The sequence below is a fragment of the Aspergillus melleus genome (genome assembly GCF_016097325.1).
Source record: "Aspergillus melleus strain CBS 546.65 chromosome Unknown contig5, whole genome shotgun sequence".
Classification (NCBI taxonomy): Eukaryota; Fungi; Ascomycota; class Eurotiomycetes; order Eurotiales; family Aspergillaceae; genus Aspergillus; species Aspergillus melleus.
Window position 1 is genome coordinate 15550 of NW_025763374.1, and position 25342 is coordinate 40891.

The 25342-nt window shown below is 49.1% G+C and overlaps 11 protein-coding genes across 11 annotated transcripts; 6 read left to right on the top strand and 5 right to left on the bottom strand.

The window, feature by feature from the left end:
* Positions 1-3653: 3653 nt before the first annotated feature.
* LDX57_008537 (uncharacterized protein) lies at positions 3654-3899 on the top strand (the record flags this gene model as incomplete). The annotated part of the gene is made up of 1 exon (XM_046090258.1): positions 3654-3899. One exon carries the CDS (start codon positions 3654-3656, stop codon positions 3897-3899), a length of 246 nt encoding a protein of 81 aa, XP_045946231.1.
* Positions 3900-4278: 379 nt separating this feature from the next.
* Positions 4279-4629, top strand: LDX57_008538 (uncharacterized protein; the record flags this gene model as incomplete). Its single annotated transcript, XM_046090259.1, has 1 exon — positions 4279-4629. The coding sequence occupies one exon, from the start codon at positions 4279-4281 to the stop codon at positions 4627-4629; it is 351 nt and encodes a 116-aa protein (XP_045946232.1).
* A 153-nt stretch (positions 4630-4782) lies between these two features.
* Positions 4783-5412, bottom strand: LDX57_008539 (uncharacterized protein; the record flags this gene model as incomplete). The annotated part of the gene is made up of 2 exons (XM_046090260.1): positions 4783-5066; positions 5124-5412. The coding sequence occupies 2 exons, from the start codon at positions 5410-5412 to the stop codon at positions 4783-4785; spliced, it is 573 nt and encodes a 190-aa protein (XP_045946233.1).
* A 458-nt stretch (positions 5413-5870) lies between these two features.
* On the bottom strand, positions 5871-6599 carry LDX57_008540 (uncharacterized protein; the record flags this gene model as incomplete). The annotated part of the gene is made up of 1 exon (XM_046090261.1): positions 5871-6599. The coding sequence occupies one exon, from the start codon at positions 6597-6599 to the stop codon at positions 5871-5873; it is 729 nt and encodes a 242-aa protein (XP_045946234.1).
* Positions 6600-6724: 125 nt separating this feature from the next.
* LDX57_008541 (uncharacterized protein) lies at positions 6725-8041 on the bottom strand (the record flags this gene model as incomplete). The annotated part of the gene is made up of 2 exons (XM_046090262.1): positions 6725-7293; positions 7357-8041. 2 exons carry the CDS (start codon positions 8039-8041, stop codon positions 6725-6727), a joined length of 1254 nt encoding a protein of 417 aa, XP_045946235.1.
* A 93-nt stretch (positions 8042-8134) lies between these two features.
* Positions 8135-9772, bottom strand: LDX57_008542 (uncharacterized protein; the record flags this gene model as incomplete). The annotated part of the gene is made up of 1 exon (XM_046090263.1): positions 8135-9772. One exon carries the CDS (start codon positions 9770-9772, stop codon positions 8135-8137), a length of 1638 nt encoding a protein of 545 aa, XP_045946236.1.
* Positions 9773-11433: 1661 nt separating this feature from the next.
* TIM8_1 (Mitochondrial import inner membrane translocase subunit tim8) lies at positions 11434-12281 on the top strand (the record flags this gene model as incomplete). The annotated part of the gene is made up of 2 exons (XM_046090264.1): positions 11434-11703; positions 11766-12281. 2 exons carry the CDS (start codon positions 11434-11436, stop codon positions 12279-12281), a joined length of 786 nt encoding a protein of 261 aa, XP_045946237.1.
* Positions 12282-18646: 6365 nt separating this feature from the next.
* Positions 18647-19351, top strand: LDX57_008544 (uncharacterized protein; the record flags this gene model as incomplete). The annotated part of the gene is made up of 1 exon (XM_046090265.1): positions 18647-19351. The coding sequence occupies one exon, from the start codon at positions 18647-18649 to the stop codon at positions 19349-19351; it is 705 nt and encodes a 234-aa protein (XP_045946238.1).
* Positions 19352-19890: 539 nt separating this feature from the next.
* LDX57_008545 (uncharacterized protein) lies at positions 19891-21342 on the top strand (the record flags this gene model as incomplete). Its single annotated transcript, XM_046090266.1, has 1 exon — positions 19891-21342. One exon carries the CDS (start codon positions 19891-19893, stop codon positions 21340-21342), a length of 1452 nt encoding a protein of 483 aa, XP_045946239.1.
* Positions 21343-22283: 941 nt separating this feature from the next.
* Positions 22284-25281, top strand: PUT3_1 (fungal specific transcription factor domain-containing protein). The gene is made up of 3 exons (XM_046090267.1): positions 22284-22590; positions 22644-23804; positions 23866-25281. The coding sequence occupies exons 2-3, from the start codon at positions 22649-22651 to the stop codon at positions 24315-24317; spliced, it is 1608 nt and encodes a 535-aa protein (XP_045946240.1). The 5' UTR covers positions 22284-22590; positions 22644-22648; the 3' UTR covers positions 24318-25281.
* PAD1_1 (UbiX family flavin prenyltransferase) lies at positions 24483-25148 on the bottom strand (the record flags this gene model as incomplete). Its single annotated transcript, XM_046090268.1, has 1 exon — positions 24483-25148. The coding sequence occupies one exon, from the start codon at positions 25146-25148 to the stop codon at positions 24483-24485; it is 666 nt and encodes a 221-aa protein (XP_045946241.1).
* Positions 25282-25342: the final 61 nt, after the last annotated feature.

Sequence of the window (25342 nt, forward strand, 5' to 3'; positions counted from 1 at the left end):
AATCAGATGACTTCCTTGACTTCTTAAGCCAAGCAGATCAAATTATAACTTCCTTTTTTGAACATTCTCTCTCATCTATACAATCTCGTTTTACTGTTCATGCCCCAAAATCACTTCGTCATGTCGACAAGCATCTCCAAAAGCATTGGATCCTCTTTAACGACAATCTAATTGACCCTAATATGGAGAGCTCCCGGAAGAGTTTTGTTAAGTGATGGCTAAAGACAGAATTTGATGAAAAGAAGGACTTACAGAAGTCAATTCAATGGCAAAGCAAGCAAAAGACATCTAATGTTTGGGATTGCTTTGATCAAGTCGCACATGAGAAGACTGGTAAACCTAAGATAATGTGTAGGCGCTGTCAGACTGTTCTTGTTCATTCAAGTTATCGTCGAACAAAGACGTCTCCAATGAAGATACATTTGAAAAGCATTACATGTGCGAAGTCTTCGGGCTCAAAGAAGCAGAGCATTGATCAACTTCTACAGAATATGATTTGTCTTTCCCTCTGATCTAAGCTCTCTAAGCTAATAAACCTTACTTTTACTTCACATATCGTTAGCCGCATGCGCAGATATCTTTTTCATTCGATCAGTCGATCTTTCAACAAAAGATTCTTGAATTCATAACTACTGCCCGGCTTCCATTTCGGATCATTGAACATGCTAGTTTCCGAAGTCTTTTTAATTACTCTCAAATCGCAGAATCAAAGTTCAATATTTCCTCTGCCCGGACAATACGACGACTTCTTGATACATCAGTGAAAGTCCAGCAGCGAAAGATATTCAATAAATTGCTAGATGAATGCCGAATCTCAATTGCGCTTGATTACTGGACATCTTCATTTAAACAAACATTTATGGCAATCACTGGGTATTTCATTGATCAAGATTGGAACTATCATGAAGTACTACTTGGGTTTGAGCATCTCCACAGATCACATACTGGCAATAATCTGAGTAATACTGTTGTTCAGATTTTACAATATCACAAGATTGCCGACCGAGTGTTATCAATCACAACTGATAATGCTACAAACAACAATACCATGATAAATGGTATCCAAAAAACAGTTCAGTCCCTTTTTCAATGTGATACCTCTGTCTTTCGAATACCCTGTATTGTTCATATGATTCAGCTCTGTCTACAAGAGCTCCTTGGAAAGCTAAAGGCCGCATCCAAGAATGATGAAGCCAAATCAGAGTGATCAAATGAACAAAATTTCGATCTACAGACGAAATGTTCTGCTCGTTCAATCGTAATTATCTTTAAAAAGGTTTCTTTAATTCGATTCCCTTCTAATGAATTTAACTAATCACTACTACAGGTCCGAAAGATTACTGTATTTATCAATGCAAGCCTATAGCGCCGTGAGACATTTCTAGGATTACAAAAAAAGGAGCCAAAGATTGTTCCAATTCAAGATGTGCGCACGCGCTGAAATTCAACTTTCTTGATGCTTTTCCATGCGCGGAAGCTTCAATCTTACCTTGATGAGTATTGCACTACAAACCAATATATTCAGTTTAAATTTAATAATGAAGAATGGCGCCAGGTTGAATATCTTTTGTTAATTATCAAGTCTTTCTTTGACTTTATCAATATCTTATCAAAGACTAGGGACTGCACAGTACATCACGTCTTTAGCATCTATAACAGACTCTTTACCCACCTGAAAGAGGCTGAAAAGAAGTTAAAGAATAAGCGTGTATACTGAAAGAAAAGCATGCTTCAGGCATTTTAGCTGGCACAGAAAAAGCTCTTTAAATATTACAGTGAAACTGATAATAGTGCATATAGTACAACCTGTGCATTGACAACAATTCTATATCCATCAAAGAAACTACAATACTTTGATAATGAGAATTGAAAAGATAATGAGATTGATTTCATGAAACAGTATTAAGACGCATTTCAAAATGAGTTTATAGCTTATCAGAAACAAGTTCAGAAAGAAGCTCATCAATCAAATACCTCAGAGAAGATTAATAATATAGAAGATGAAGAACTTGCAATGCTTTGTGACTCGCAACAAAATACACTTCCTACCGGCGAATTTGATGGCCAGCAAGATGAGATTACACGATATCTATCGAAAGGTGAACTACTTATTGATTTAATCTGTCTACTGCATCTAATAAAAAATTAGGACTCAGTAAGGGAAATCCACGTGTTTATTGGAAAGAACATGAGCAGGAATTTCCAGTGCTTGCCAGAATTGCACGAGATATTTTTTCAATTCCTGCCAGTGAAACAGGAGTAAAGCGTTTATTCAATTGTGCTCGTGATATCTGTCATTATCGCCGTGGGCAACTGAAGCCAGACACAATCAGGGATCTAATGTTTCATCATTTTTCATCTAAATTTGAGCTGAAACAGACAGAGGTTGAGATAATTAAAGAATATCTTTCATTTAGTGAAGCTGCTATACTTGATCAAAACTGTCTATTTCCACCATCATTTGAATTTATAGAATCGATTAGTGACAGTGAAGAGGAAGGATGCCAAGAAGAGTTATAAGAAAAGGATTAACAAGAGATTTCTAATAATAATATAAATGAACTGACAATCTCTCGCTCCTCAAAGCGGCCGATGGATAGTTTAGATCTGGAAAATAGTGTCCTGTTCGAGGAAACGGCATTCAATGGTACACAGACCCGGACAGAAAGGATTCGGAAGAAGCCACGATTACTAGACGGATTCGAGATAGGCAAGCCATAGTATAACTATATAATATGTTGAATGGAGCAGTTGAAGAGTGAACTAATGCAATATATCATTAAAAATAATATTTGTATCACGAATATGTAATTAATTCGATAATACATAACGCGGGTCATACAGAATATTATCTTGAAATCTGCATAAGATGTGCATGTCGAATCAGATCACGAGACTTGGCATGTTTGTATTGTTTTCAAATCCGCTGGATATCCGCGGATATCCAACTTTTTGAAGCCTAAATCCGCATCCAATCCGCGCGGATAGTTGGATGTCAGAATCATATCCATATCCGCAATCTGCGGAGCGGATGCGGAGCGGATTTGGATTTTCGCGGATGCTGCCGCAGCCTAGCTGCAACTTGTGGTGCAAAATACCCCTAGTAGTCCACGGCAGGATCCGTTTCGAGGACCCGCTTTTACTGGAGTCGTCATACTCAGTAGTTAATAGGTAGGGGTTCCTGATGTAGAGGGCTCCTATTCTAATGTCGACTGTGGTCAGCCGCCAAGTCGCCAGCATCATGGAAGTCACGGCCAGAGTTGCTGATTCCGCAGATCATAAGCAAATCATGGTGAAGCTTACGCTGTGTTCTGTGGGACCTCCAGCTGCCGATCTTGGTCACCTGCTAGGCCTACTACGTTGTGCCGGGGACACAGGATTCCATGTTAAGGGGCGGGGCAAGAACATATATCGGCAGTGCCTGGCATCTGCTGCCAAATATACTACAGTCCTGGATGTCGAGTAGGTTTTTTATCATTCTAAACTTTTTATCTCTTATAGGCAATGTGATGAGGCTTGTCAAGCCCATTAAAAGGCAAAGAGCAGCTGAGCTAAAATGATTATAGGTTCCTTTGTCCTCCTCTCCGGTGTGTGAGGTGCAAGCAATCATTGTCAGTGCGCCGGTCACCCTTGCGGTTGAAAACGACCGCTCGATGCCTACCCTCCGGGATTACAGCATCCTCGTGAAAGTCGGCAGCGTTGCCATGAACCCGACTGACTGGGAAAACGCGCTCCGAAGCCAGCCCGGAGTGACAGTTGGCTGCGACTACGCGGGGATTGTCGAGGCCATCGGTCCAGCAGTGAAGAAGCCCTGTCGGGTTGGAGACCTTGCAAGCGTCCGGCGGAGCCTTCGCCGAGTATATAGTGGCGAGGGTGGATATGGCAGCTGGAAAGCCTGACGCTTCAGAATACAGCCATTCTGGGAGTCAGTATAATCACGGTCGGTCAATCGCTGTACCAGGCTTTGCGGCTGGCTCCTCCTTCTCCGGTGTCCACCAGCTAACCCAGTTCACCACCACAATGCATCCTCATCTACGGCGGCTCAACCGCGGTCGGCACCCTGGCAACCCAATTTGCCTAGCTCTCCGGCTACATGGTAGTCAGCACCTGCTCTCTAACCCAGCACGAGTCCCTCGTCCGAGAGTGCGGCGCCGACCAGATCTATGACTACCACGACTCGGCCGCCGCGCACAAATCCGTGAAGCCACCCAGGACCAACTTACCTTGGTGCTGGACACCATCTCGACCCCGGAAACCGCCGCCTTTTGTGGCCAGGCGATGAGCAGCACCCCCGGGGGCGATTACACTGCGCTGTTACCCGGTTCTCCCGTGTCCCGGGAGTATGTCCGCAGTCGCTGGACCGTGGCGTACACTGCAGGCAGGTATGAGTTCTTGTTCCATAGGCAGCGAAATACACGAATACCGGCTGATTTGGCCGATCAGGCTTTTGCGGAGGCCGGGCTGGAAACTGCCGCGCGCTTGTTGGCGGACGGCGCTGTGCTCCCGCATTCGGTGCGGCTGGGCGAAGGAGGTCTGGCAGGGGTGATTCCGGGGTTGCATGCAATGCGGGAGGGAACGGTGCGCGGATGTAAGCTGGTGTTCAATGTTGGGGAGGAGCAGAGTGACTAGTAGCGGGTGTGGTTTGGACTGCTAGGGTACTGTATCAAGAAAGGTAGATGCAAGATGGAAGCATAGTTGCGTAAAGTTGGCAGAGGGGATAATTTAGCATATATTGCAAAATGTGGATACAAGTGAATAAGCCATGATGCCGGACCGAGAATATTAGGAAAACAAGAACCGAACGCGACGGCTAGCCCCGGAGGCAGAAGTGGTCTCAACCGGCTGGGCCACGGACGATGTTGAAGCCACGGCCGACGAAGTTGTAGCCGGGGAAGTAGAGGTTATCGACGCGGATGTGAGGTCCACCACCAAAGAACTCCCAGTCGAAGAAGAACCGGCGGCAGTAGTCACCGTGACAGCAGTCGAAGAGGTAGTGGCATGTCCCAGGGGAGAATCCGCGTAATCTTCCTCCAATTCCCACACGGAGTACGTGCCGTCGCCACCACCTATCCCCAGGTCAGTCAACTCGACAATGCATCACACTCATTCAGGCTCACACGTACAGCTTTCACTGGGATATCCCGGGCAATCCATATCACACGTGCCTCCCATACTATTGAAGCCGGGGGGCTGGGGGCCACACCAGCAGTCTTCGCCTTGCAAGGCAAAGAAATACCCCTTCTCTTTCTCACACAGTTTCTGGCAGTACCCTGGCGATTGATACGCAGAGGATCCGAGCTTTGTCATGTCCCCTGAGCTTCTCATGCAGGCGTAGTCGCCCCATTGCACCGCCTGGGCCGAGACAGCCAGGAGGGCGAGAGTGCCCAACGAGGTAGAAAGTGCCGCGACCATTGTCGGTCGGAGTCAATCTCACAAGAATTTTCAGAGGCTCGGGAGAACGTGAAAAGAAGAGTAAGACGGGGGAGAGTAGAATCAAATAAGAGCTTGGGTTGAGAACCTGGACACCGTGAACAACGTGTGGGCAGCGCGATGAGACCCCACGTATGAGAACCTCCGCTTCATCTCCGGTTCTCTCCCAAAGGGGCCAACTGCCCCTATTTGGGAACATTTGGGAACTGTTATTGATGCGATTGGTGGGTGCGAGGAAGCTATTGGCAACGGGGTTCCACTCTTTCCTGATTATATCCTCGTAGCCTCGTCTTAGCTTCAGTCCGTGCCTGGGCAAAATTCCACTTGAGGCTACGGGCGGAGATAACCGAAATTGGTGCCTAAGCACGGTACACCCTGGTCGAGTATTATGAGATTTTTATGAAGTTTATCCGGTACATATCACTACTCCGCATATACCTTCACCCTGTCTTATCCTTAGTATCACACCCGCCGTAGGACCAAAAGTCAGGAACACACTCCGTGATGGCACTACAGTCGTCAGCCTCCTTGCAGCTGGCAAAATATCGGTCCCCCTTCAGCCAGCACCATGCCATTCCCTCTTCCCACTCATCATTCGTGCGCTTTCCCGTCTTCTCGTTGCAGCTGCTCCAGCAGGTGTTTGCTAGCCCGGTATTGCCGCCCTGGGGCGCGCACCCACCGGACGGCGGAACAACGCAGCCCCATGATTTCGCGCACTCAAAGTCGGTCGGACAGTCGGCCTGCTTGAAGCAGCTGGCAAACGGATCGCTTCCGCTTTGCGATATGTAGCACCAGGGGTCGTTTTCCGCCCAGTCGCCGCCAATGGGCGAGCCCGTGTCCGGGTCGCATTTGTTCCAGCAGCGCCGGGTGGCACTGCTACTACCACCTACATTACTGCAGCCGTCGGCGGCTGTCGCAGCCGGGGGGGAAGATGTCGTCGAAGTCTTGGTCGAGGTCTTGGCTGTGGTCTTGACCGTGGTTTCGGAAGAAGTGGGGGGATCTTTGTCGATAGTCGTCGTGGTGGCCGAGACTGTTGAAACAGCAGTCGTGGCCCTGCTAGGAAGCCGGCCATTGCTGTCTCCCTGGTCTTCATCGGGGTTAAAGCTGCTACAGACACCCTCGCCGGTTGTTGTAGTTGTGGCCGTGATGCCGCAACCGACAGCGAGCATGCTGCTTGTTGTGGTGCACGATGTCGATGTCGACTCCAGACTCTGGCACGATACCCAATAGTTTGTTTTGGTGGATGACTCGGTGCAACTACTGTCTGGATACTCTGTGTCGTCGTGATTGTTGTTTACTGGGTCCCCAGGAGGTCGAGGGGAAGGTTAGGGTCTTTGGGGTCTGAGAAGCCACCGTCGCCAGCACCACCGCCTTTGGGGCAGATAAAGCACGAGCAGAATTCGAGAGGACCTGAACAGACCTTGCTGCAGTCCTCGTCAGCGCCGCAGCGGGGCGAGCCGGGGCCGTCCTTGACTGCGATGACCGGGATGGGGGGAAGATCGATGTCGTCGTCGTCGTCGTCGTCGTTGCCCCCGTCGTCATTGCCATCGCCGTCATCATCTCCTCCATCATCGCTGCCGTCGTCATCGTCGTCGTCGTTGTCATCATCATCGTTGTCATCTTCGCCGTTGTCAACGTAATCCTTTGGATAGTAGATGACAGCGCCCTGAGGCCAGGGCGGCAAGGTCACGCTCCGAGTGACAGGCGGATGGGAGACGCCCGTCATGCTCAGAGGGTTAGGGTCGTTGGTGATTGTAATTGTCTGCGCCGGAAATCGTGGCCTAGATGTGATGGTGATGGTGCTGTTGCCCTTGATGGGAACCGTGATGTTAACATTAGCCATCGACAGGGATGTTACGGTAACTGCGCCGTACAACGATTAACGGCGGCCCCAGAGAAGAACTAGAGGATTAGGACCAAACTTACCCGCGGGTGCCTTGATAGTTGTTTCCTGCAGAATGCGAGTCACGGTGGTAGTGGTCACAGTCGAACCACCGGTTGTCAGGGTCGCGGCTGTTGGCCAGGCCACATCCAGGGTCGTGATATAGGGAAGACGCGAGATGACAGATGTTGAACTAAGAGGGAAGTCTGGAAGAACGAGGACGCAGGGTGCGGGACATTGCACGGGTGCAGGATCCTTCCCGTCAGTCCAGATACTGGGGGAGATGTGGACAATGGACTGGTTCAGGAAGACGCCGTCGCCGCTATCACCACTATTCCCCCCGCCAGAAAAGCCGAATGCCTGCAGGTCAACTGCCCAGTCTGTTGTCCCGCCCATGCTGAGGCCTTTGTAGTAATCTGTCCGGTTGGTCCTCGTGTCCTCGTTCATGAAAGCGACCCATTCTGTGGATCCGTACACAAGAATGTTGCTGTCGCTGCTGTTGTCGTAGAATGTCTCTGCGGTGTCGTCCTCGTCAAGGATCCGGTAGATCTCCGCATCGGCGATGTAGCCTGCTGTATCGGTGCACTTGCCTTTTGCCGCGCCGGAGTCAGGTCCAACGAACCTGCACATGGGCCCAGTGCAGCCCGCCTTGGTCATTTTGAAGGAGCGTCCGTAGCTGGCCAGCCCCACGATGATCTTACGAGAAGAAACACCGGCCTTTGTAATCATTGATAGAGCGCTTGTGGTCTTTGTCAGATTCACGTGAAACCGTAGACAGTCACCCTTCGAGCATCCAGAAGTAGCATATTGATTGCCATAGTCTCATTGGCCATGCAAATCATAAGCCATATAGACAATATAGTCAACGACTTTGGAGATCTCGGCAATGGAGAAACTCTTCAAGTACCAAAAGGAAGCAGGTGCCGCAATTGTTAAAATCTTGCTGTCTGAAAGCTTCTCGCGCACCAGTTTCAAGAACTGCAGATACCGTTCCCCATCACTTTCATCACCGGCAAAGATTTCCGGGATATCTGGGGCTTTTGGATATTTCCAATCAAAATCGACCCCTTCGAGATCATGATCCACAATAAAGTTGACAACATTTGTAGCAAATAACTCTCGATTTGCGTCAGTCACGCCTTCCCGAAAGATGGGAAAGGAGTCTGCTTCCGTTGAGAAAGACCATCCACCGAAAGACAAGACACGGTGCACCTCGCCCATGCTCAACAGACGATCGAATTGCGACTGCACAACTGAAACATCCACTTGATAGTCCTCGGTAATTTCCGCGAAAGCAAAATGAAGATGGCTGTAAGCGGATATATCGAAGTAGTCTATGTCCATATTCAGGCACTCGCGCTCAAAGTTCCATGCCTCAAAATACCCAATCGTTATGAAAGAATCTGGAGGAGTATCTTGAATAATCTCAGTTCCGCAGTTGAATATGCAGCCATAGGTACCGGGGGCTGCTGTACCGGGGGCTCCGGTTTCTGATTCGGTAACCGTGCAGAAGTCATCAGTGATACCGCACTGGCCCCAGATATTGCAGCAGGACTTTAGCGGGCATGGATTGAGGTCAGCCAGATCAGTCTCTGTGCCTTTGCCTGGCTTTTTCGTGCCTGGGACTTGCGGTCCGCAAACAGCATTGTCAAGACTCTCCGGCATCGCGGGGTCGCTCTCGCTAAGGCAGATCCGTTGCTGGGGCTGGAGGTGGTCATAGCCTGCCCAACCCCAGGTGTTTTTATTGAAGTCCTCCAAGTCCTCGGCAGAGATACTGTTGGCAGCGGCTATTGTAGAACAATATTCTCCAGATTCCACGAGGACAGAGGCACATGTGCCATCAGGCTCAGGCTTAGGGGTAAGGTCGGGGAGGTCACCAGAAATGCAGCATACATACTGCCCGACTGACAAGATGGAACAGGGATTTTTGTCAGGGTTATATTTCTCAAGCTTCGCGCCTGTAATGCCACACTCTTCAGCGAGGGACCCGCAGGAGTCGCCGGACGCGACTTGAATGGTCTCGCACGTCGCTCGTCGTTGATTGGAATGGACATGGTGGGCACCGTGGTGTGGGTTGCGGCGGGCCAGGTGGCCGGTAGTCGAGTTCGCCTTAGTGAGGGGTATCCGAAGACGCAAAGCAGCATTGGGGAGTTTCTGGCTACCGTCAAACTCGGTTTGGCATTTGGCCTCATTCCAATCCCGCATAATACGCTGCACGGCAGGAAGGTCACCGGTCGGATCCACCACGATACCAAGTCCTTTGTTTGAATTGACACCGCAGTACTGAAGGAGCACTCGACCAATAGTCTTCTGCGACTCGAGATATCCTGTGAAATGCTGCAGCGCGGTGGCGGCGGCATCAGAGTGAAGAACACCGTGTCCAACATAGAGACCAACAAGGGAATTACCGGAGTAACTAAAGGCCGTGGTCGATCTGTTGTTGCTCGATGTCAAGAGCATTTGTTGAACTTCTTACACGGCAGCTTCAACGCCCACTGGACTCAAAGAAATCGGCGTGTTCCACCAGCCAAGCTCAAGGCTTACTTCCTGAGATTTGAATTTCTCGGAGGAGGCAGGGGCTTGTGCAGCTTTTGCGGAGTGGGCGTGGGAGGATACTGAACAGGCTCGTATAGAACTGGAAGGATTGTACAGGGAAAATTGAAAACGGGTTGTCTGATTGCAAGCTGCGAGACGGTCTAGCCCGGTGTATGCGGCCCATTCTGTTGGAGAAGAGCCTTTGCAGTCCGTTGGGCATGGGTTCCAAAGTCGAAACCAAGCCTCGAGAGTAGGTCCTGCACTGGCTTGTGACAAAAACGTGAGGATTGAAAACGAAAGTGAAAGAAGAAAAAGTAGTTGGGGCATCGTGACCTTGAGAACCAAAACAAGGAAGGGATGGTAATGGTCGCAATGGGAATCAGAACCGTGGCGGAGGGCTATCAATTTATTGTTGAATCTCGGACTTCTTTCTCGCCCACGAGCCGAGGGGCCATAGGAAGAAAATCTACATTATCGGCGGGTAACATCCGGCGCTGTCCTCGGAGATACTCGACTTTCAAGGCCTGACCCTTGGACTCTTGGACTCGAAATCATTAAGACTCCCAGAGAACAAGCGGCAATTTCTTCCCGTATTGTTTGCCTACAGAGTACCTCCAGAAGAACTCGCCTATCAATGTAGGCTTAAAGAGGCAATAATTCCGAGTGGGTTCATGCAAGCAATATCAAGGAGTCGGACCGGGGGATCAGGCAGATCGCAATCTCTTTTTCGGAGAGCCGACTGGCGGCGGAAGAGCCAGGGCCACAGGGTACTATTAGTCTATTGCTCACAAGGCTTAGGTCTAGATGCCGTTGGTCTTGGCGCACCGGCCCTGGAGAACTACACACCGCGGCACAGCTTCCCTCTATGAAAATAGCTCGGAACTAATCAGGTTTATCACATGCCTTTAATTTCCCATCTTGATCATACAGGGTTTCTTTCTGGGCTCGCCCGGTGCCTGGCTACAAAGTACCATGATCAGCACTGACTATAGGAGGATACTCTGTACCCGAGGCAAGGACCCCTGTCACCGTGGGTGCGATGCGACGCTGGCCCATCTCAAACGTATCTCCAAGGTTGAATCGTAAGATTGGCACGAAGCAAGTTGACTGTGCCGCATGGGCACAGTGGTATTGCAATACGCTCATAGAGCGGCATACTCGGGAATACCGGAACTGCTGTACTTGTGCAAAGGCCGCCAGGAGAGATTGAGCCAGGGTATTTTTGTCCCAGTGCGTTGCTAGCCATCGCCGGCGGCGCCATATATGAGGAACGCGCCCTTTTCCTCCAATGGACTGCTAGGCACCCTCTTTTTCTTCCATATCGAAGATTTCTTCGGCACTCAAGATGACTTCCCAGATTCTGGCCACCCGTCTACTCTCTGGTATCCTGTTTGCACTTTCACTTTTTTTTCCTTTGCCAGGGCAGTCCTGCGGCTCGACCGGTAGATGCATCTTCAGCCGATGAGCACTTGCTCCTGGGCAATACGACCCTTCCACTGCATCCCCGAGAAGATCACTATGCTGAAAGTTTACTTCATTTTCTATCAAAGCGTGCCCCTCCACAGACTGTGGAGCAGGGCGCTCGAATGGCAGAATCGCAATTGCTATGTTACTTCGGAGCCGACAATGCTCCCACCCAGTCAACCTGGAGAGAAGAGCATTTGAACAGATGGTATTCCCAGGCGGATTACTTCGATAAGTGGTCGACGCCACCGGATGGGCTCTCTTATAGCGGCTATACTCTTGCGAAAGAGATGGACGCTCTGAAGCTCCCGAAGAAACTCGGAGACCGCGGATTGACACAATTTTACTGGGCCCAGGATCAAGAGTTCGAGTTCAATGGCAAGTCATTCCCGGTTAGTTCTCTGTTCAAATCATCGAAAACTTAAAAAACCTCTGACATGCGTCTCTGGTTCAGCTTGGAACGCAAGGATCCTATATGGGCACGATAAACGTCGAGAGGGGCTTCATCTCAGCAGAAGGCAATAGAAGCCCTTTCCAAAAGAAAAATGACCCTTATCCGCCCCTTTACAAGATGTCGGGCGTCTACTTCCTCGAATGGCAGAGACAAGCCACTGAAAATAAGAACATCAAGAAACTCAGGTATTTTTTTCGGTACCACATTAAAAACGAGGATACTCTGACTATCATTCAGAAGATCACGAATGGATTTACAGCCCTCACGGAATGGCCAGGAACCGAATTCGTGATTCATAAAAAGACAAAAGGCCAGGTTCAGGATACCGACGAAGGCAAGGCACTTCTGAGGACTCCCAACGGGGTGGGAGTCGCCTATTTCCTTCTCACTAATAAAAGAGTGTTGGGTAAAAGGATACCGGATACAGTCAGAATTTGGAAGACTCAAGAAGGGCCGAATGCAAAGGACTTCTGGGTGCACATGTTGTTTCATATTGTTGAGTACAAAGGTATCTAGGTAGTCTGCCTGGCATTATACTCGTCGGAGTATATCGAAGTGCGGAGTGTTGGCAGAGTGAACTTAACAGTCGGCTGATAATCATTTAGTACACAGCAACGTACCATAGAAAGTGGGGGGTTTGGCGGGTCAGTCGTGGGTGGCGGGTTGTAATTCAGTTAACAAATGTATTTACACCTCTTAAGTAATGTGTATCATCACAGCAAGGATTGTGTTGTTCATTTCCACGGACGGGTCCTAATAACTCGATCAATTGCTGTGGCTCATTACATAATCCATGAACGACAACAAGTCCATAAATAGCCCGGTCTCCCTTCAATTTCCCCCCTTGTCTGCCACCATTTCCAAGCATGGACCCCTTCACGCAGCTACCACCTGAGCTCCTGGCACGGATTCTTGTCTATACTGCAGACTTCTCTGCGGTAGAGAGCATTCTTTCCACATCCCCTAAAGTCAATGCTGTTTTTCGAGCTCAGCCTACCATTGTACGCGACTGTTGAAGTGCGAAGTTGACTAAGCAGTTGCGGTAAGGCGATCATCGCCTTGCTCGGCAGCGAAATTGCGGTATTGCGCATTCTGCAATATTGCAATATGAAGCTATAGAATAGCGGTCAAAATAAGCGATTCTAGCATTATAAATAGACCTCTTAGATAGCCGGAAAGGAGGTCTTCAACACCTTCAATCTACTCGTTGGATATAGCCAATTCAATTGCTTCATTCAATCGTTTTTTAATGGTCCAATCTATCCGGATCCTTAGTCATTCTGCTTGCCAAGCCTTCGCCCTTCCACAGTTATGAGCCCGGTGACCCTCTAGGTCTAGAGATACGGTCATTTCATCTTTATATTCGTCAAAGGACCTCTCTGAGCAGTATTCCAGCGAATCGGAGAACCATGGCTAGCGGAATCGATACGGATAGCGCCGTGAAGGTGAAAATCGTCCTCAACGGACCGAACGATTGGCGCGATTGGATCAAGGAAATAGAGACGTACGCATATCGTCTCGCAATATAGGATCACTTCGATCCTGATCGAGAGGAATACCCAAAAGAGCCAGAACGTCCTAAGGACCTGACTGAATTCGATGATAAGTCCTATAGGAAATGGCAATATCAGCTTCAGAATTGGAAAGATAAGACGAACGCTATAGCAAAGATAGAAGAAGCAATTAGATCTTCCATACCGATCCGGGCAAGACCGATAATTGAAGACACAAAAAAGGGAGAGATGATCAAGACGCTGAAGGAACAATTCAAACCGAGCGAGAGATACCTTGACAATAGGGCCCTTAAGCTATACAATACAGTCAGCAGGAGATCCCCCAGGAAGGACAGGATAGAGGCATGATTGGATGAATTTACCTTTGCGTATGCAGCGATCAAGAAACGAGGCCTTCCAGAAAGCCAGGATAGACATGTGAAAAGGGTATTCTTGCAGGCGATTGGACCTGTATCGCCCATATTCAGTGATCTGCAGTTGCAGGCAGTTGATGACGACGAACGCGAAGACGAAACATTTTATAAACTGCTCGCGCGATATAGAAGTTATCTTATGAGCCGGCAGTATCAGGAATCAAAGGACCAATTCGCAATGGCTTCATTAAACAGCCATTCGGACGAGAAATCGAACGAAAATCGAGATAAAAGAAAGAGTCCTCAGGATTGCATATGTGGAGAAACCCACCGATTCGCGGAATGCGCATATCTCAACCCATCAAAAAGGACTGCTTCATTCAAGGCAGATGAAGCAATTATCAAGAAGATCAGAGACTTAGCATCGCGAAAGACCAAGTTCAGTGCAGTGATCAGGGGCTACATCGATCGGAACTGGAAAGACGAATCGCCTCAACTCCTCCATACAATGACGCTTATATTCAACGCAGGGACCACCTCACCTCTAAAGAACTGCTTTATTCTTGACTCAGGAGCGTCCACGCATGTATGCAACGATATTTCGCGATTTGAATCACTGGACGAGAACGCGGTAGGAGATCTGCGAGCAGGCGATTCAATTATCAAGATCCTAGGCACTGGAACTGTCAGGATTCGTCCTAACTGCGGAGGCGATAAAGGCGAAGAAACGATCATTTTAAAAAATGTGACATACGTTCCCGGTCTGCATATCAATATTCTAAGCGCCAGGAAGGTCCAACAAGCAGGATACGAATGGGATTTTGGCCGCAATCACATCACGAGAAACGGCAAGGTTGTGTTCCGACTAGAGAATCATTCCACAGGATTATGGATTATCGAGAAACCGGAAAGATTGAGCGAGGATCTACACGTACACGCGATTCCTATACAAACGACCAAGAAGTCAAAAAAACCGCTCATCTTGAAAGAAAGAATGGAAGATTGACATCACCGAATGAGCCACGTTCACCGAGACGCAATCAGGCGCTTATTTGAAGCCGCTACGGGCGTCAAAATCACCGATTGGAATGATTACAATAGAAATCAACGAATATGCGAGCCATGCAAGATCTCATGGGCTCCTTAGCAGATATCTAGGCGCCCTGGGATGAAGGCGACCTCGCTATTCGAGAGGATGCACTTTGATCTCATACAGATGAAACCAGCACTCAATGGAGACCAATGGATTTCATATTTTTATGACGAATACTCACATTCTCACGCAATAAGTACGCACCCGCGAAAGAATGACTGCGTCAACGCTATCAAGATCTTCGTCAATCAGAGGGAAAATCTCTTCAAGATACGGATTAAATTTATAAAAAGCGATCAAGAACAAACGCTCGAGAATGAGATCAAGGAATTTGAGCATCTCAAAGGGATCGTACACAAGTATTCGGTAACCGAAGCTCCGAATCAGAACGATCCAGCAAAGCGTGCAGGATCCATACTGATCTTGAAGACGAGGAAGATGATCCTTGGAGCAAGATTACCCTGAGACCTATGGCCATGGATCTTCGCATCAGCTGCAGAGATAACAAACCGGACACCTACTACCAGTATCCAGTGAAAAACACCTTTTGAATTGCTTCACAGAAAGAAACCAGATCTTGCGACACATCGTACAGTCGACTGCATTGCCTACACGCGACAAGATCAAGATCGAAGTGATAAGATGGCTCCACGCGCGTATCGCGAAATATTGCTTGGACCAATTGCATCGAATATATGGCATATCTGGAATCCGAAGAAGCAGTCAGTAGAGATCGCGAGGGACGTGCAATTCGACGAAAACAGATTTTATAACCCTAACGAGCCATTCCTTAAAGATCTGCTTCGCGAGACTTCCCCAATACCGCCGCCAGAGATCGCGATTTCACCGCAGAGAGGAGCGGACCTCCACCAAACGAATGACTCGACCGATCTCGCGGAAAGAAATAGCCAGTCCAGAGATGACGCCTCTGACGAATTGAATGAGACTTTTACTGGCCAAAATGATCAATATTTGATTGAAAAAAGACCCGTTGAATCGAGCGAGTTGGACCGGCAACCTAGTAAGAAAGTTAGATATCAGGTGACCACCCCGAACCGCATGCGCACCGCAGAACCTCCAACACCTTGATCAACGCCTCAACATCGCAGCCAAGATCATCAGCAAGAGACAGAGAGATCATTATCCCGTATGCCGAGAGGATTTGACGATGAATCACCGCCTCCTACACCCGTACACCCGCGGCAGGAAACCCCAGATGACTTCTTAGCGAGATCACTACAGAAAGCAGCAGAAAATAGAAGCCAAATCCCTATTACCCACGAGGATTCTAGCGAAGAAGACACGCCTACCAGTACAAATGATCCCGATTCGTACATCTCATCGAGATCAGGGGGTGGAAGATTAGGGGGTGAAAGATCAAGAAGACGAGAACCTCAGGATGATGGGACCCGTCCCGAGAATATCATTCAAGGCACGAGATCACGAAGAGTACGATTCGACCCGCAGTATATCACCCATTCGATCATACAAGATCCCTCAATCATCGAAACGCCGAATCGAGTAGAATATGCCTTCTCGATTGCCCTCGATTCAGCAGGAATCAATAAGAAACGATGGCATCGAAATGATCTTCCTCCGCCATCAGAAACGTATGCAGAAATGCTGCAGCACCCGCTAAAAGACGAATTTATCTCTGCTACCCGTGTAGAGATAGGAAACCTTGAATCGATGGAAGCATACAATTTCGCATACTACGAAGAAGCGAAAAATGCGCAGATCCTACCACTGAAATGGGTCTTCACATACAAGTTTGATGAAAATGGACAATTTCTAAAGGCTAAAACAAGAATCTGTGTACGCGATGATCTGGAAGAAGACTCTATATCTACTAATTATGCAGCAACCGCGTCCGTGAAGGCATTCAGAGCAGTCATGGCATTTGTGACAGCATTCAACCTCGATACGGACCAACGCGACGCCGTTAACGCATTCCTGAATGCACTGCTTGACGAAACTATATACACAAGATGTCCGGACGGATTCAAAGTCAAAGAAAGAGTTTAGAAGCTTAGAAAGGCACTATACGGATTGAGAAAATCGGGACGCCTTTGGCAGAAGGATCTGACGATGACACTACTTGAATTTGGCCTTGTCCCCGTCCCGGAGAAAGAATGCCTCTATTCCAATGCCTACATGATCGTCCTTGTATACGTCGACGATATCATCATTATCAACCTACCTACAAAAACCGCACGCGAGGCAACTGACCGATTCAAACGCGCCCTCGCGAAAAAATATAAGTTACGCAACATGGGAGAAATAAAGTGATTTCTAGAAGTCAAGATCATTCGAGATAGATCCCAGCGAAAGGTCTAACTTTGCCAGGACGCTTACCTCGAGAACCTCGCTGCGAAATTCCATCTTAACGATCTGAAGACCTGACCAGCGACTCCTTATTCAAACGCCTATGACCTGTCCCCATACACGGAGCAGACACCGCCCCAGAGAATCAAGGAATACGAGATGAAAATAGGATCAATCCAATATCCCACTATGACCACCCGCGCTGACGTTGCCTATATGGTAAGCCGTCTATCTGAAACACTGAAGAACCCGTCTCCGGACCATATCCTTGCTGCGAATCGGGTTATTGCCTACCTCTACGCTACGCGTTTTCTAGCAATCGAATACTCAGGAAACCAAGAGACCAAAGAAGTGGCAGTAATCGCTTCAGATGCAGCATTTGCAGATCGATACGATCGATCGAGCTCTGCAGGATTCATCTGGAAGCTATACAGAGGCCCCATTGAATGGAAATCAGGCAAACAACGTGCAATTACTACCTCTACCACTGAAGCCGAATACCTTGCGCTTTCTGAAGCAGCGAAAGCAACATACTGGTGAAAAAGAGTTTTCAACACCATGGGATTTGACCCTGACCACGATTTAATCGTACACTGCGATAATCAACAGACTATTCGCTTAACCACTTCAGCAGACGTTGAGCAGAGATCTAAACTACGCCATGTCGATATTCATCGATCCTGGCTCCGTCAGGAGGTTCAGCAGGGACGCCTACACGTTGCATGGGTCCCTACCAACGAGATGATTACAGATGGCCTCACGAAGGCACTCCCCGCTCAGAGACACCGCGAATTCGTCAGGATGCTCAACCTAGTCAATATCAAAGACCTCATCATCGATATAGAAGAATGTTGACCTTCGCAAGGCGATGAGGGGATGTGTTGAAGTGCGAAGTTGACTAAGCAGTTGCGATAAGGCGATCATCGCCTTGCTCGGCAGCGAAATTGCGGTATTGCGCATTCTGCAATATTGCAATATGAAGCTATAGAATAGCGGTCAAAATAAGCGATTCTAGCATTATAAATAGACCTCTTAGATAGCCGGAAAGGAGGTCTTCAACACCTTCAATCTACTCGTTGGATATAGCCAATTCAATTGCTTCATTCAATCGTTTTTTAGTGGTCCAATCTATCCGGATCCTTAGTCATTCTGCTTGCCAAGCCTTCGCCCTTCCACAGCGACCTGTTATCATGTGACCCGATTGCAGGCCTCCCGGAGATCCAAAATATGTGCCACAATATCAGCCTAATCCAGACGCTGTCAGTGGAGTTTCCAAGCCTCGTCGATTATCAAAATATAGGCCAGAACCCCCCCGCTATCGAGTATACGGAAGAGCTCGCAAGCTTCATACTTCACCTAGCTGCACGAACACAGCGGCTAGCTTGCGCTTGTCTCACCCTGGTTCAGCAAAACTTTGTCTCGTCTCTCACTGGAAATGATGCTGGTGGCATCTCGACCTCTTATCGCGTAAAGATCGCCCGCGAGGCCTTTTCTTTCACGGAGGAATACCGCATATACTCCTCCCTGTGGCACCTCCAACACTATCGCTCCCTCCGCAAAGGAGCAACAGAGCGTTGGACCTGAGACGAAACATCAATGCGCGGTTTAGATGCGTACAACGAATGGAACGACACAAATTTCCGGAGAGCCGAGAAAATGTGGACCACTGCTGCACTGCTTTCTGATCTCGGCCTAAGTCCAATGTACGGTCATCATCCCTTCCAGCACCAGCAGAGATTCTTAGCCCAGGACCCAGAGGGTGAAGAGTCCTCGCGGGCAGCCTGGACCTTTCCAGATGAGACGCCGCTACCAACCTTTCGGTCGTTTGATCTGCCTCCAGGACGGGATACGACTCGTTCTTCACCAGTCTGGACCCCACCCTCTCCTTCACCGCAAACCGAATCAGCAAAAGCCTGGTGTCTTAGCATAGACTACCGCTCATGGTTACCTCGACATACGGACATTTTTCAGCGCTCAAGCACAAGTGTCAGTCTGAACCGCGAACCATCCTCTTATAGCTTTGTGAACTTCAAACAATGGCGACGGCTGGGGTTGGTCATCTGGGATGCGTGGCGCATGCATCGCATTGGACTGTTTGAAGGACCCCCTCGGAGACCTGACGAAGTAATCCCAACTCCGGATGGGGGATTCCTGCCTGTCCTGCCTAGAGACCCGGAAGAAAGGACAAGGATCCCGCGCGTTGATTATCCGGCGCGCTGGTTGACACTCATAGGAGAGAAGCCGCCGTATGAACGCCGACGGGGCATGATTGGTGGTCGTTGGGTGGACTATATTCCGTGATTAATTCCTCCATAATATGAGGAATAATGACACGATCCATTAACACCAATTCTAGATCTGGTGGATAAAGAGGCGATCCACCACACTTGGCTTGATTTTTGGTCTTACTGTATAAATTCCTATTTGTAAGCAAAGAGTTGGTAACTAACTACGGAGTATATCATGCAGTGTAAAGGCTGAGAGTATCCCACCTCGGCTCGAGTGTTTCAACATAGATTCTTGATTTTCATTTGGTGCACGATGTACCAGCCGCTAGTCTGGGCATGTGTGCAATGAAAATCCCTCAGCCGGCAACGAAGGGAACAATTTATTTATGTAACAGCGGGAATGGAGTACCCCCCACCCTTTTGGCCGGACAACTTTGACGCCTCAAAATATCCACTATTGACCTTGTTCCTAGCTAGGGCACTGTATACAGCTGTGGTTATCGAGCCAAGGAACTGTAAATAAATACCCCACTTGTGCCACCCCCTAAATCTACTGAACGCCCATCGATTGAACACTGTCGCTCTGGTCCTTTCTGAGAGACACTGTCAACCATGCGACCACGGATGTACTACGACGACGCTGCCTGGGAAAAAAGTGAGGAGGTCGCCGATGCCTGGGTACGCCAATTCCTCGAGCCCGAAATCTTGAGGCCGGTCGGGGGCTTTCTGGTCCGCCACCACAGTCCCGATGACCCCGAGGAGTTTACTATTCTAGAGAAGGGTGTCTTCAACATTTCTCTGCGGATGGAGTACGAAAACGGCAGCTCTGCCGTGATCCGATTTCCCCAATCTGGCGCTGCTATGTTTCCGGAAGAAAAGGTTCGCAACGAGGTCGCTATTATGCGGTATCTCCAGGATCGAACTACGATCAGAGTTCCTTTCGTTATCCACTGGGGCGCGAAATCGGAGAGTCCTTTGCATCTGAGCCCATTTGTGATTATGGAATATATTGCCCACCACACGACCATGTACGATGCTCTCAACACGCCCGACTGTCCGACAGCAGTGCGTGGAGTCCTCGACCCCAATATTAGCGAGATTAGGCTGGAAACCCTTTACGGAGAACTCGCAAGTGTTCTTCTTCAACTCTCTGTGCTTTCCATGCCTCACATAGGGTGTTTGGATCAGAAAGATGACTTCACATGGGAAGTCACGCTGCGACCTCTGTCGATGCCAATGAATGAACTCATCAGATTGGGATCTCTGCCTCGATCGAAATTACCGTGCACAACATTCGACACGGCATCCTCCTACTTTGAGGCCCTTGCACAGCTACATATTTCCCATCTGGTCAACCAAAGAAACGATGCCGTGGATTCGGCCGATGACTGTCGACGCAAGTTCGTTGCTAGGAGCATGTTCCTAAAACTCGCCCAATCTCACAGGCTCACGGGCAAATGGACGTGTTTTGAGAATGGCCCATTCAAGATCTGGTGTGATGATTTCCGACCGGCAAATGTCCTTCTGGATGAGGACTTGAGAATCGCAGGTGTTGTCGACTGGGAATTTACGTACGCTGCCCCGGTTGAATTTTCCTACGCACCGCCCTGGTGGCTTCTGATCGAAAAGCCCGAATACTGGCCGAAAGGGCTGGGTGACTGGTGTATTGAGTATGAACGGCGACTTCAAACCTTTCTCGGCGCGCTGATGTGTCGGGAAGATGATGCGATCAAGCAGGGTCGGATGGAGGAGAATCAGCGGCTTTCTGGTCCAATGCGCCACAGTTGGGAGAGTGGGGACTTTTGGATTGCATACGCGGCGCGAAACAATTTTGCATTTGATGCGATCTACTGGGAAAAGATCGATCAGCGATTCTTCGGAACGACTGATTGCGATATCGACGAAATATGGAGACAGAGACTTGAGCTCCTGAGTGATCTAGAACAACGTGAAATGGAGGATCTTGTCGATCGAAAAACCAGAGAGATGGAAACCAGAGCCCTGGCGTGGGACCCGGACGAGTATACATTGAGCCGCATGAACATCGCGGAGACGGGCAAGTAGTAGGAAGAAGATGAGGTAGTTACCCATTGCACCAGGCCAGGTGACATTGAGGATGAGGTTGGGGATTGCACCAAAGTGTTCGTACCATTATACGGGCACTTGAGCATTGGAGGGTTTGGATAGAATAACTGCTCGAGAACAATCTCAGACCAGCTGAATATGGCCTGTCTCTCAGCATGTCATTCTGGTCAAGCTGTACCGTTGCAAAGGCATATCGTATATTCGCGACTATCAATTCAGTCAGAATGATGCTTCAATCGAGAAATCTAGAGAGAATGTAGATCCTCTGTATCTTATTCGCCTGCTGTTACATTCCATAAACTTAATATTCTGTAGGCATAATCGCAGATAAATTGGATGTTTTTACTAAAAATTATCTTTTTCTTTGGGAGCGAGTGTACAGGATAAGTGTATTTGTTTCGTCACTCTAGCGCAACCCGGCGTGGGCTCATGCGTCAACTGACAATCCGACTATATATCTTGATTCTCTGAGGTTGCTCACCGTGAGAATGGTCTTAGTTCCGGGAGACTGCGGACGCCTGTAGAGACATGAATTATGATTTGCCGGAGCATGAAGAGAAAAAACCGGCAATCCCTGGCCTGAGCCTAACCCTCATGATCAAGAGACCGCACATGGCAACTAGCAAGGTCTACAAGGCTACAACCGGAAGGCAAGACGACCCGGAGGCGATAAGATAAGATCGGGATCGGCTGCCGAGACCGAGTCAGCTGACCGGCGGAACCGGAGAGGATTTGCCGGAGGATCAACGAGACGGACAACCATCAACAATGCAGAGCCCCCGATCGTCACCCCGAGCTCACCAGCATCTCAATCTTGCAAGACGATCCGCCGTAGCGTAAGCACATTCTACTTCCGGGCTCTTATAGATGCTAACAGTGAAATTTAGTTGTAATCGATGCCGCAGCAGGAAAACCAAGTGTGCCGGCACGCCGCCCCACGCTTGTGTCGCCTGTCGCAATACTCGCCAGACGTGTACATATCCATCCTCGGAGAGGAAGGTTACAGTACCTGAGAGGTCGGTTTCCAGTTACACCACTCTTCGGTCAAATCTCACTAACCTCCCAATACTCGGAAAAGCTATTTCCTCGAGCTGCAGGCGAGAGCACGCGTTTCCAATTCCCAGCCCGTTGATACACATGCCGAGCCGTGCCCCGCCGAATCGACGGAGAATGTCTGGGCACTTACTGAAACGGAAAATTGGTTTGCTGGGGATTCAGGGCAGTATCGTAGGGCAATTTCTTTACCTGGTAGTGAACTTGGACTAACGCGCCGACGGTAGATTACATGGGAAGTTCTTCCTCCAACTACATCGCAAACAGCATCAATCCAACCACGGAAACTTTGGCATGGCATTTGCATCCACATTATAAAGACGTGTCATGGATCAGGCGTGACATTAGCCCCATGCTGCCCCAACTTCCTCCATATGAACATGCGAAACGGCTCTACCAAGGGCAACATGCCTACCTCGGGACAATATTCTCGTTCGTTCGGGACGCCGATTTCTACCGCAGATTAGACGTGGTGTACAGTCGACCGCCGCATGTCGGCGACCGCGAAGACTGTCTTGTCTACTGTCAGATGCTCCTCGTATTTGGCTTCGGACAGATGTACTCGGTAAATCAGTGGATCGGGGACGACGGACCACCCGGATTCTTCTATTTCAAACATGCTCTCAAGTTCCTCCCGGAGGCTTACGAGGATGGGTCGATCTTATTTGTGGAGGTCTTGAGTTACGTCGCGTATTTCTTGCAGGCCCTGAACCGAAGAGACTCGGCATACATCTACATCGGCCTTGCTCTTCGAATGGCCATATCCCTGGGTCTTCATCAGGAAGTAATGGATCAAGCTATAAGCACCGAGGAACGGGAGCACAGGCGACGGGTTTGGTGGTCTGTATATAGCATGGATAGGCTCCTCTCTCTGACCTTGGGTCGTCCTTTTTCCATTCAAGACGTCGACATCAATCTAGCGCTCCCCGGTCAAGTTGGTGACGAGGACCCGCGAGTCTCCTCGATCTTAGCCTGCTATGCACAGCTATCGAGGATTCAGGGAACAATCGGGGAGGAGATTTATCGAAAGAAGCAGACATCAAGCAGTAGTTTGTTTGCATCCGCCCAAAGGATCATGAGAAGCCTATCCGATTGGTTCGGTAACTTGCCCGAGGAGCTGCGAATCAACACATCGAGCCCACCGACTGGCCTGAGCCGTGGAATCATCTCAACCCAGCTCCATTATTATCATTGTATCAACATGACCGTCCGTCCGCTACTACTATATGCCGTTCAGAGACAAATGGCGGCGAACACCGGACCATCCAGCCATTCGATATGGGCAGAGGGTCTGCAATCCAACATTATGGGCATCATAGACACGTCCATCGCGGCGGCACGGTCAAGCATGGCACTATGGAAAATGGCTGCGGAGTACAATCTTGTCGGTAATTAACCCTGCCCTTGACTCTACACGACAGCGAGCGCAGATTAACAGCGAATCGCTAGCAACATATGGATTTATCGACGGGGAACAAGCCTTCTCTAACGCCTTGCTGCTAGTTATGGTGAACATTGCATTTCCTTACAAAGATCAGGATGCATCGGCCATGAATGCCGCGCTGGCGGTTCTTCAAGGAATGGCCGAAAAAGGGAACAGATACATTCAAGCCTGCCATTCGCTGCTAGTTAGGATACCAGGCAATATGAAGTCAATCGCGGCGGCAATCGGGGCCAATGTAGAACCCGGCAACCCTCGGGTTTCGGGGGACACCGTGCCTGCGATCCAAAACAACGGGACCGCGCGACCGACGGGGGCAGCGAACGGTACAGACCAAACCGCGGATAGTTCGCTAGATCTAGGCTCCTGTGAAGACCCAGACCTCTGGGCGGAGGTTCTGGACTCGATTGGGATTGATATGGACAGGCAATGGATCGAGTCGGCATTGCTGAGAGAATGAGAATCTTGGCGAGATCTGAAATTTTGGGGAAGATGTCTCATAAGGCGAACTTGCAGGTAATTTCAATGGAATAAGATGGCTCAATCATTCACAATCCTCGGTACCAACCCTTGATGCCTTCCCTTACAGTCGGGAACTCCTCACTGGGCCTCTATACTCAGCAGCCTAGTCCTTCCTCCATCCCTCCCACCGTTCAAACTCCCCCGTATCCAGGCCAAACAAGTCTAACATCCGTCCCACTGAATGGTCGATCATCTCTCCAACGCTGCCTGGTCGCGTGTAAAGCGTCATCATGGGTGGAAATATGACCGCCCCGGCGCGCGAAACCTCGAGCATATTTTGTAAATGAATAGCACTGAGTGGCGTTTCGCGCGTCACCAGGACGAGCTTCCGGCGCTCTTTGAGTACCACATCCGCAGCTCGCGCAATCAAGTCGTCGCAGAATCCGTGGCTGACGGCTGCTAGAGTCTTCATGCTGCATGGCACCACGACCATGCCGTCAACGCGGAACGACCCGCTGGCAATAGGGGCAGCCATGTCGTGGATGCTGTGGACGTGGTCAGCGAGGGCGCGGACATTGGCCACGGTATAGTCTGTTTCATATTTAAGGGTGGCCTCGGCCCATTTGCTGAGGATGAGGTGTGTTTCGACGTTGAGGTGACGCAGGGCAATGAGCGTTTTGATGCCGAGCATTGAACCGGTGGCACCTGTCATGGCGACAATAATTCTTTGTCGGGGGCGTGATAGCTGGTTCCGATATGCGTGTCCATTGCTGTTGTTGTTGTTGTTACCGTTTGTGACAGGGAGGTTTGAAGTGTTGGACGAGAACATGGTTTCAAGTGTGAGGACGAGGGTATATTAAGAGATGAACAGGAGTAGAGGTAGGAGAAATGGATTAGGGCGCTGTGAGGGTTTCTCGGAGAGGATATGGCTTTATACTCCTCTAATAAAATGAATGGTTGATTCCAACAGAAATAAAGAAAAAGAAAAGATCCTGCATGAAGAAAGGAACATGCTCCAGAGAT